The sequence below is a fragment of the Platichthys flesus genome, chromosome 1, assembly GCF_949316205.1.
Source record: "Platichthys flesus chromosome 1, fPlaFle2.1, whole genome shotgun sequence".
NCBI classification, from domain to species: Eukaryota; Metazoa; Chordata; class Actinopteri; order Pleuronectiformes; family Pleuronectidae; genus Platichthys; species Platichthys flesus.
Genome location: NC_084945.1, coordinates 22,776,606 through 22,788,487, shown reverse-complemented (window position 1 = coordinate 22,788,487; position 11,882 = coordinate 22,776,606). Strand labels below are relative to the sequence as shown.

The 11,882-nt window shown below is 41.8% G+C and overlaps 1 protein-coding gene across 1 annotated transcript in view; it reads right to left on the bottom strand.

The window, feature by feature from the left end:
- Positions 1 to 5,384: 5,384 nt before the first annotated feature.
- The window catches only part of wtip (WT1 interacting protein), a 29,168-nt gene continuing 22,670 nt past the window's right edge, over positions 5,385 to 11,882 (bottom strand). Inside the window, exon 8 of the mRNA XM_062389107.1 lies at positions 5,385 to 9,690. Within this exon, the coding sequence (XP_062245091.1) occupies positions 9,538 to 9,690 (153 nt within the window). The 3' untranslated portion in view covers positions 5,385 to 9,537. The remainder of the gene's footprint in view (positions 9,691 to 11,882) is intronic.

The following is an 11,882-nucleotide window of genomic DNA, read 5'->3' as shown; positions in this document are numbered from 1 at the left end:
AGATCCCATTAGTCTGCATCCATCTTAAAAGACATTTTTGCTGGGATCCATGTGGAAGTCAACACACATTAAACCTGCTTGCCCATCCAAATACAAGAACGTGGTGAAGGGAAAACGAGTGAAAACAACTTTAGAAATATTCTCAAGTGAGAAAAGCTTTACATTTTATTGTTATGATATAAGATAATTTTTTCTAAGATGTGAGCTACAATGCAGTCGGTGGTTTTCTTTTAAGGCCTAAACTTGGTGAAATTAGAAGACACCTGGACTTGCTTGTGCTCCTTGGGCACAGCTCCGGGTCACATATCTTCTTATCTGTGTGGGCTTTTCAATACTGACCACATCCACTGGTAAGGCTTTTCTGTCTGCAAAGCCTCTCCTGAATCTGCACACATACAAGTACACATATACTGACCAACATCTGGCTCTTATTCAGCAACACAACAATCCTCCCACACTGATGTCCGCCTATGTTGTTCTGCTGGTGATATGAATATATCATAAAGGTCGGACTGTGAGTGACAGCTGGTTATCTCACATGTTTCAGATCAAGGCTGTTTCTGGCTGTGGAGACATATTTGCTGTCAGACAGGGCTGGCGGGTATTTTTTGATGAGTGTATTCTTTTTGCAGCAGTGGACAAAGAACACACACATGTCTTAACCTTCACAGAGAACCTTCATGTCAATAACCTACATTGGCAACTAGGCCGTAATCTGCTACACTTCGGTCATGAAGGGGAACAGCTACATATATTTTTTATCAAGTCTTCATTTTGATGGGAAAGAAAAAAACAGGGAGATAGCAGGGAATTGGGTTGGAATCGAACATGGAGTCACTGCAGGAAGACTCAATCCTCCATACATGGGACACAGACCAGGTGAGCTATTGGGAGCCAAGGGGACAGTTGTTTTTCATATCTGGTATTGTAGTCTGGCAATTTAATACTGCTGCTTGCATTAATATATATTTTTACAGCTAATATATTTTTTACAGCTAAAACAATGCTTTCATATGAACCAGGACATTGGTTCTAGTGAAACACGTTGCCGTTTTTATGTAATTTGTTTTTGTGGTCTTAGGAGCAAAAAGGAATCACTCATCACTTCAGAAAAGCAACTGAAAACAGTCGCTCATGGCTCAACACCACAATGGCAGTGATTTGTGAGGTGACTCAAAGTATCTGGTATTGTAATATCTTTCCCCCTCCACTTTCTGGAGATGAAATGTGATTCTCCTCCAGAGGCGCTTCAAACATCCTCTGCTACTGTTGCTGAGGCTTAAGAAAGTAAATACATCATAAACTCAACGTCCTGTAGAGAAACAAAAACACGAGGGGATTGAAACATATGTTGTTGAAATTCAAACGAGGTGTATGGAGGAGATCCGGACAGAAAGGTAAGTCACAGGCTGCATATTTTGGTTGCAGGAAGGGGACAAAGTGTCAGTAACCAAAGACTGAGTGTGTATGAGGTAATCCTGTGGTGAGCATATTTTCACTCATTTCCTGGCAGTGGAGGGACCTGTGTGCTCCGTGGGGAAGGTGTGCTTTTTGTGCATTGTAACAGAGCTCACCTCAAAGCAGATCCCTCAAGGGGGCTCCGCTACCTCTGCACACACACACACACACACACACACACACACACACACAGAGCGAGGGAGAGCGAGCTCCCTGAGTCACAGGGTGGAACCCTCTCACACATAAAGGGTGCTTTGTGCCCCAACTCATGGAGCTGTCAACCAACACCAGCGAGTTCCTCACACTGAACACCACTGTTCACAGGAGAGTGGGCAGACTCTGCTTTTATGTACGCCCTCACAAAAATGTATCAACATCTCCAACTAGTCTGTGGCTCGGGCCTTATAACTACAGGTGCACTCAGTGTAATTGACATTTGAAAGGGAAATTGTATTAAGGGCAAGCAGGTTTTGACTTTCCTTTTTTTTGTTCAAGTTATATCCTACAGTCATATTATACTATTCCAGCTGGAGAGCTGTTTGTCTGTTTGTGTGTCTGCTACTCCTCCAAATTCCATCCTCTAATCCTCCAATCAAAACACCAAACAAGGTGAAGAGGATTGGCATTTGCATATGATCGTTCAAGAAGTAGGAGAAATACAATTTGGGTGAAATTCTGATGCTGATTTGCTGTTTACCATCAGTATACTAATAGCTCCCTATCTCAGCATTCCTATAAACTCTGTAATGATGTGAAAGAATAACATGAAAAGAAAAAAAAACGTGGGGCAGCCATGTGGTGCAGTTACAAAACTTACCATGGAAGATATTCTATTTCCTCCTACAAACCTTTGTCTAACTTCCTTTCTCAGTTTCCATCCACAACGGACAAGAAGATTGTGTTTCCTTTACATCCAACTCTGCACAGCCTTCTCCAGAGGAACGAGAGCTACGGCGGCCAACAGGTCTCTAATTAATAATCCAATATTTTTCTGTTCTTGATGTATCAATTTCATCACCTGGTTCTTCTCCTTCCTCTTCCTATCCATCTCCCCTTTTCCCTCTGTGTACGCACACACACACACACACACACATACACACACATACACACACATTGTGTTGTGTTAGTCACATTGTGTTAGACTAAATCCTTTACATGAAATTAGCAGGAATGTTGAAAACATGGTCACGGTGAAATTGGTGTTTAGCACAATCCTTCCAGTTTAAACACCATCTTGTAAGCTCTGGCTTGTATAATTGGTTTCCATGAGGCTATAAAGACTGGATAACTTGATTTCTAACCCTCTTGAGGTTGAGCCAGGCATCAGTTATTCATTAAGCAGGCAGGTTAGTAAGAACTTGAGATCCCTGCTTCTTCAACCCACCCACTCACATGCAGAAGTGTACTGCCTGTGGCGTGTTCTTGCTCCGTACAACCCATGACACACACGTCCTCTTCATCGTTCCACAGTTTGTCACTGTGAGACCTGGAGGTACAACCTTCCTGAGAGTTTAAAGCTTCCAAGGTTCATTGCAATAAACAGCAAACAACACACACACACACTCATACACAACACACACTTTTCTGCAGGCCTCCTTCTGCCTTTCTTTCTATTGCTGAGATCATTTGTGTTCTTGCTGCTTTTTTCACATCAGTGTGTTTGCAGGTGTGTGTGTGTGCGTGTGTATGTGTGCTTGTGTGTTTGTGCGTGTGTGTTTGGAGGATGCATCACACTTTACTATTTGATATCAGGAGAAAGAGCAGAATCAACTTTATGCTCCAGTTCATCCAAGTGTTTGTATAACACAGCACCACGGGGGAGCAGTCTCCTCACTCAAACCAGAAGCCCAGCCCTTTATAACAAGTCACACAAATCCCTGTTAAAAGAGTCGTCGAGCATCGAATGAAACATCACCAGGGGTCCACTTTGATCATGAGCATTAAGTTTAAGTGGCAGAGATCTGGAGGTTTCTTCAAACATCACTGGGTTTGTTTATCAAGCCTCCAAGTACCAAAGCAATTTTTACATCAAATATGAGACAATGTTTATTCCCTGACTTATTTTGAGAGTTTTTCATGTTTGCAAAGTGTGTTTATTATGATTGTGTGGCCTTTTCTGGGATGTTAATGTACTAGAGGAGTTTAACTTGGTAACTTTTCTACTTGAGTAAGTAATAACTTAAATTACCTAAATAAACTTTATGTGCTAAAAGTAAAAGTACTTGCACAGTGTATTTCATTCTCTAATGTAAAAGTCTATGACATCAGTATGGGGCGGGTCTATGTGATCTGCCTGCTCTGATTGGATCAGTGGATCACTTCCCTGTAGATAATGATTACTTTTAAAAAATATAGAAAAACAATGTGAACATGTAAAACAATGCATTTTAAAATGTTGTGCAGTTGAAAGTGCATATATTTGCTGATGTATGTAATGGAGTAAAAGTGAAAATAAGTCGATAACAAATATACTTTAAGTAAAGTAGGGCTGTGTGGCCTATGGGGTAGAGTGGTCGTTCTCCAACAAGAGGTTGCCGGTTCAATCCCCACTCTTCCCCATCTGCATGCCGAAGTGTCCTTGGCAAGATACTGAACCCCTAAATGGCCCCCCTCATAGATATTGAGTACACTAATTGAAAGTCGCTTTGGACAAAAGCGTCTGCCAAATGACATGTAATGACATGTAATGACATGTAAAGTGCAGATAAATGAACTAAGTAATTGTACTTGGATACATCTCATTACTGCATTGGGTTTTCTATTCTCATCATCTTCCTCAGGTCTTTCTGATGGTCATGTATTTTCCAGGTTTCTGATCATTTGAGCATCAGTGCGCTGCGCTGCATCCCAGGAGGGAGAGACCATCACATGACGGCCTACAGCACAGGGTTGCATGCTTGGATGTAACTTGACTATGTGTGAAGATCACCAGCCCTGAGCACAAATCCAATAAAGCTATTTGAAGTGTTTCGTAGGTTTCTCTCAAACCCACAGGCTCTGAGAATGTAAATGTCGTCTCAAATTACAAGGCGCATTTATCGTTTTCATAAAAATGGTGCTGTGAGGATTTGTGAGACTGCTCTATAAAGACCACTTAACGTGACTTGTGTAAAGTTCAGATACTAGCTCACTTCATAAACTACAGCCGATGGTTAGCTTAGCATAAAGACTTTAAACAAGGGAAAACAGTTAGCCTGGCGCTGTCCAAAGGAAACAGGATCAGTTCAACTGTAAAGTTACAACACACGTGGAGAAACTCTGTTCAACATGTTTCTGCACATGCTAAACCAACTAGCGTGTAGCATGTGACATGTCTATGAAGCATGCAGCGCTAATTGTGTTTGTCCAAATGTAATCTCTTTAAACCCATAGGTACTCTAATGCAAAAGTAATAGGCCTGGGCAAAATGGCCATAAATAATATAAAGATGAAAATCTGTCAATATTGATACATTTTACCAGAAATGTGACATTTTAATTTGATCTTTAGTTGAAGGACATATTTTTGATCCTGATTGAAGCTTTTGATTTTAGACTATACTTTGTGATAAATATTAACATTAACAAATTAATGCTTGATGAACACCTAAACATTTGACAAATTTGGTTTATAATTATAATGCAATAATTATCATGCTTAGCCTGATAATGTAATTTAAAAAACAAATTCCATGTGTAATAGTTATGGCATATTAATTTAATGTAATAATCTATCATTGATACTAAAATGTTATTATAAGCCATCATCTATAGTTTAAATTTCTGATTTCAATAAATTAATATTAATTATAAAACATGTTTGTATGTAAAGCGCATGTAATTTGTCGTGGTAAGTTTTTATGCTGTACTATATAAAAAACACATCTTGATAAGCTAAAAATGACCAAATAAAAAAATAAATGCAACAAAATAAAAGACAAAGAAATGGACATTGTTTGCAGTTAGCTACAAAACCACTTTATTGAAAAAGCAGATTATGTCATCTACAGTTAAATGATACGTCCCGATTTTAATACATTAAATAACTTTACTTTTTTCATGTTTAGATAAATAGATCTAGTTTCCTTTTTTATGAACCATCTAGGTAATCAAAAACATTTTAGAGATACAAAAGTTGTGTGAAAGGTGTTGAGATGTGCTTATTGGAACTATCAGTAGGAGAAAAAAAAAAAAACTTCTTCTCTTTCCATGTGATTTCTGACAGAAAAATAAAATAAAAAAACTAGCCTCTTTATGTACAGCGTAACTAGCTGTGTGCTATGCAATAGAAACTGAAGTAGCACTCTTAAAACAGGTGGATTAAGACATCTTTTAAAGGGGATACATGCTTTACAGTCTTTTTAGGTTTTTCTCAGTGGGGTCGATATTGTGCAGGTTAGGTCCAGAAAATGCCTCATTCTTCGTGACCAGAACCCTTGTGCACAGCTGAGGTAAAAACACATCTGACGACAAGGGGAATGTCTCGTGTATCAGTTTGCAGTCTCTGCTTTTACACATATACAACTAGGAGGAGATCAAACACTAAACATTATTACATTCCAATGAATCTCATTACATCAGGTTACATAAAAAAAACGTTCTGCCGGTGGTGACCCCTGGCTTCAGTCTCCGCTTCAGTCTTTGACACATTCAGTAGTATTTATTCACACGTGAGTGTCCATTTTACAGTATTACAGTATGAATAAGAGCTGTGCCAGAGGTGGAAATAACAGTTGGCGATTAATTTGTTCTCTGTTGAATAAACCACACGGGTGGAGTTTGCTACAGTCGGAATATGATACATTGATCAGGTACTGCAACATGTGTGAACCCGTCAATGTGCTAAAACAACATCAAGGTACGTGATGGACAACATCAAAATAGTCACAGAGAGAGCGGGGGTTCACTGTGTTTGATGCTGTGCTGCCCTGCAAACACAGTGAGGTGCATGTGCCATGGCCCTGCCACTGGTGCACACACACGCACACACACATACGCACACACTAGCACACAGTTTGCACAAACAGTTGGGGCTCATCTGCATAAATCAGATTTTTGCTTGTGCAGGAATGATGCAGTTATTTTTTACCTCAAAAGATAAAGTTTCCTACAATATCTTGAATTCTGTCTCCATGAATAAGCTGCTGCGCTCCAATCCTAAAAAAAACACATAACAGCAGAAACCCAGTGGAGAGGGGTGAAGAGTCTTTTCCACCAGTGACACCACAGCTCAGAGCTTCAAGTTGTTTTTCTGTCTCATGTAGATTTTCTTTTGCATATACACACGGTACTCACACAAACCCATCCACACACACTCAGACACACGTAACAAGCAAGGGAAATATGGTTGGGGGAGGGGGGGGGGGTGCTTCCTAAAAACGTGGGTGGGACCAGCAGCTCCAAGTTTTCAGGGCTGTTCCCCCAAAAAACCCAACAGCAGACTTCATGGCGGACCAGGAGCCTGCACCACAAAGCGAGTTCAGGGGGCTGTCTAGCTATCAGTGGGCTTAATTCAGGTTTGTTGATATCATGAAGCTGGCTCAGTTCTTCATTTTTTTTTTAAACCAGGGTAGATCACCATGGTTACCTAGGCTGCATGGCTAACCTGATCTGGAGCCGGTGAACTTCAGAGAACAGAAGCTGTCAGCAGCCTGATCACTGACCAGATCAGATCCCTGGGAAAGCATTTCTACTGGATCCTGACATGGACAAAAAGAGTTGAAGTGATAAATAATTAAAGATCAATAGATATTTTTATAGATAAGTGGAATTGTTTTGCTGCTCCGGACTTAGTTTACCACCTAACAGTCACATAATGAGGATTACACCCGCACTTCAATTAATTGTACAGATTACCAGATCGATTCCTGACAGTGTTGATGTTTTTACACTCTGATTGTGTCACAGCAGCTCAGACTAACAAGAGGAGACGAGATAAAAAGTGGAACTTGAACATTCTCATAGCCAGATTAGTAAATCCAGAGTTAACAGAGCCAGCTGATAACTAAGCTTCATCCAGGACGGCCGAAGTCAGGCTCAGTGAAGCCAGAAAACCCAGGCTGATCTGAAGGTGCTTCATGGTACAGGCCCCAGAGCGAGACACCCAAACATACCTGTTCTGTCTTAAGGCATGCGGACAAGTGGCGGTTCCTCATAGGAACACTGTGTTCTCAGTGCTTGTGTGACAAAACCAGTGTCTGGAAAAAAACATACCAAGAGTCAGTGTACTGGACAGACCTGAGTCTAAAAGGGGCTTTTATGCGGTTTCATCCTCTTTGAGCAGCAAATGCCAAGATGCCAGATTCATACGGCAGCATGGGAGGTGTCGCTAACAGAGAATCACTTTTACCCGTTCTCATTTATCTTTATTGAAGAAATGTAGCTACTTCTTAATGACTGATTTCCATAGTACTCATGGACGCATAGACTGAGTCCATGTTACAGATCAATACAGACTGCCAAAGCAAATATAAATATGGAATATAACATATGCATGGCAGCATTTCCCCACACAGGCTTTACTTTTAGTATTTTTAAGTAGTTGTATATGTTAATTAGTGCACCATCTCTTCTCGCTCTACCCAGCCTGCACCTGTACATTCTGCTATCGCTTGCTGGGTCTGCTGACAATCACAAATGCTCCGTGGAGAAACATAAAAGATGCAGCCATCAAATATATCTTACAAGCAAGGACATGGTAATTATTTATCCCTTGGTAAATCTCAGAGAAAGATAGTTTGTAAACACAGTGGCACAACTGACGGAAAGCAAAATTGTCTCTTTTGTGGGAATTTAATGCATCACTTGTAGAAGAAATCTTGAAAAATAATCGTAAGAATTTAGAAATGTTTGACACTGTGTGTTTTAGAGGGTTATTCTGTGAAAAAACACACTAATTTGTGAACTAGTCATTTGGTACTCAAGGGGGAATGAAACAACTGCAGGCAAATACTATTTGAGCCAAGTCCGCTTTAAAATCCATGTGGATCTCCGACCCAGTGACCAACTCAAGGAGGCTCCGTGTCCTGGACGAGAAATCATACAAAAGACCAAATGTGATCTGAGGCGTCAGTCAGCGTGTTTTCACCTCTGAATCGATCACGAGCGCAGCAACACAAAAAGAGATTCTACATCTAGAAACTTATGTGGAAAACATCTGCAAAATATATATTCATATATAAAAGACAATCTATGTGCATCTAAAATTTTCTTTTTCTGTCATAATATAATCATTAATTAAGACACTGCTTGTGAATCTCTCGAGGTCTCGTCTAATATTTCTATAAGTGGAATGTCAGTCGGTCCTCTGGGCTCGTGGTGCTACGGTGCATCTGTTTTGTTGGGGTGGTGCAAGGCGAGGGGCAATGAGTCAACAGTCTTTTTTTCCCCCTCTCACGGCTCTGTGTCATGATGCTGGGTGTGCTTTGCATAGCCTGTAGCAGGGCTCCATTTCAGTGTTAGTAGCTGCACATAGAGGGCCCCACTCTGAAGGCACAGCATGCCCACCCCTGGGGCCTGTCCGGCCCTGTCGGCATTGGAATGTAGTGGCTCGCTCGCCGGTCTTCCTGCCACCGAGTTCTCAGACGTGACAGCGCTGGTGAATCCACTGCAGTGAACCACTGAAGTCAGAGCGCAGGAATGAAAAACATGGAAAGCAAGCAAGGCAAGCGAGGAAAGAGAGAGAGAAAGTGAGTTAGTGCTCTCTTCTCCAAACCAAAAACCCCTCTCTTTGATGAATGTGCAGGGGTCAGGAGGTGTGACGTCACCAGGGGCCTCTGGATGAGCCAGCGAGTTGGCTTTCAGGGTTATGCACCCAAGGGGAAGGGGGGGGGTGGGGGGGGGGGGGGGGGGGGGGAAAGGACCGCAGATGGAGGTGAAGGGGGGACCCTTTTTTCCCAGCCCTGTCATGTGACGGCAGGGCTTGTGGTGGGAGCTGCACTTTGTGTGCTAGTCCGCGGCCTGGCTAACCGGCCCAGGACAGGGGCGGGAGCTCGGATGGCCACACAGAGGCTAGAGGGGGTGCAGGCCTTTCTTTGGCCCGCTGGTGGAGTTGCAGAACATCTGGGAGGCAGGGCTCGGTTGCTGCCCACCCTACTCCCCCTCACAGCTCAGTGACGTGGAGGGGGTAGCTGGGGGGCGGGTGGGCGGTGACCTGCGACTGGAGCCGATGGATGTGGCAGCTGTGGCAGAGCAGGTGGCCTTCCAGTGGATAACAGCGGTGGCCCTCCTCGTCGTTTAGCTTCAGACCACAGTCCTGAAAAAAGTACACAAGAAGACAATCAACAACAATGTGTGCGTTTGTTTATTTAAAATTATTTTTTCTTGAGAGAACCAATCATCTTGAAACTTGGTGGAATAGTGGAGTATGGGTCAAGGAATAACCCACTAACATGGTAAGATAGGGTAAGATAGCCTTCTAGTTCTCCTTCTAGTTCTCCTCTGTTATCTTTCTCTTGTTTTACTTGCAGTTATTTTAATTTCCGTTCGTTGTAACTTTGTTCAGAAAAGTTTGATATAAAGTTATGTTGATTATTATACTAGTCAGGATGTGCTCAAGAGGTCTTGGTAGATGGATTTTTCGATCTTTGGACAGAGTTAGGCAAAACGTTTCCTTCCGACGTAGCATGAAGATGTGATCTTCTCGTTTAAGCTTATCGGTGCATTAACAGAGAACTACGTCCAATTTACATTTATTGTAAGTTTTTAAACTTTGAAACTTAAACTGGTGAGAGTGAACCGTTGTCTGGGCTTTCCAGTGACTGAAGAGTTCAGAGAGATGCAGGATGACATCAATGCACATACTTCAGTCATGTGGATGTTCGGTGCTGTGGAGGCCCAGTCCTGAGGCAAAGCTCTGGTACAAGTGAGATGATCTTCACACATGGGGTTTTCATGGGGTTTTCGTCAGAGTGTCCAGAAGCAACAAGGATGCATGAATGAAGCCAGTTTTCTGCAACAGAGAGGCCCTAGACCTGACCTGTGGTCTTGTGTATTTTTCCGAGTACTTCTTTTGCAAACTGACAGTACAGATTTGACAGTACACATAAGGATGCTTTGAACTGCTGAGAAATTACGAGTAGGTCTGTGAGGGATGAGAGTCGGGGTCAGAACACGCTGCAGGGACAGACTGACTGGCCCTGAACCACTCTGCTGCCATCATCACTCAGAACTGGGGAAGCAGTTGATGTTCATGTTTTAGAAATGAATTGTCGCACTGCACATGTGAATCTTACGGAATCTTCTGCTAGGCACTGAGCCCCTTTTCCAGACTGAAAAATGACTTGTATTCATTTCATTATAGTCAACCCCAAATCTAAGAGCCCGTCAGCCATCGTTTGAGGTGAATATTTTAAAACCATTTTAATATAATCTTCTGTTCGTTGTACACCGTTTTACAGTCCAACTAGTTCATTCATCACACAAGTTGAACATTTCGCCAGATAAAAAATAACTAACAATACTTTTAGTAGGAGTTTAAGGTTCAGATAACAATTTGGCTGATCCCTATTAACAACTATCTGTTTATGAATATAGAAAGTTAGTAGTTAATTAATATAGGTCAATGTCTTTTGCTCCCCACATGGACTGTTTACCTGCAGGCAGCCAAAGCCAACTCAAACATAATTGGTCAAACTAGAAACAGTAAGCAGAAGCCTTCTGGCCCTAAAATCATGTCTCTCACCCACAGACTCTGCAAATTCACATTTAAAGAGATTGAGTCTACCATAGAACGTATGCAGCTCCAACCCACCTTCCAAACATCCCTTCTCTCAGTCAGGTTCATTTATTATTTAAATTTTTTTATTATTACATGTCGCTTTTGTGCAATTCATTCTCTTTAAATGTAAAGTGTGTTTAAAACAAAGCTTTGTGATTCTGCCCTGTTAAAAACCAATTGATTGATCTAAAGAATACGTTCTTGTTTTTAAAACCTGTGATGGATTTAACATGTCCAGGATGATTTAGCTCTGGACTTTACCCTTCCTCTGTCCCCCGGATGGTCGGCTGAATGATTAACCACCTCCTACATGATATCATGAACTATTTCTATGTAGAGGAATTTGAGCCAGTCTGAGAAATTAGCAGGAGAAGGTTGAGTAGAATTATAAATAAAAAAAAAAATGATGTGTTTATAAATTTACAACTCAGAACAAGATAGATACTAACTGCAGGGTGGAGTGAACTGTGGATGTGCTTTGTTGAACTCATCACTACCACTTGAAGAACAATGTGCCTGAGTCAAATGTCAGGATGACTGGGAGCTCACACGTCTGGTTTGAGCAACAAGTCCCCAGCTGAGTTCAGACCTCGACGCTGGAATGTGCTTAGTCAGTGAGTCACAATTTGTGCTATAACCTTGGGTTGATATGTGTGTGTGTGTGTGTGTGCGTGTCTGCATGCGTGCGTGTCTGTGTTCTGTGTTTATCTCATATATTCCACAAGAGA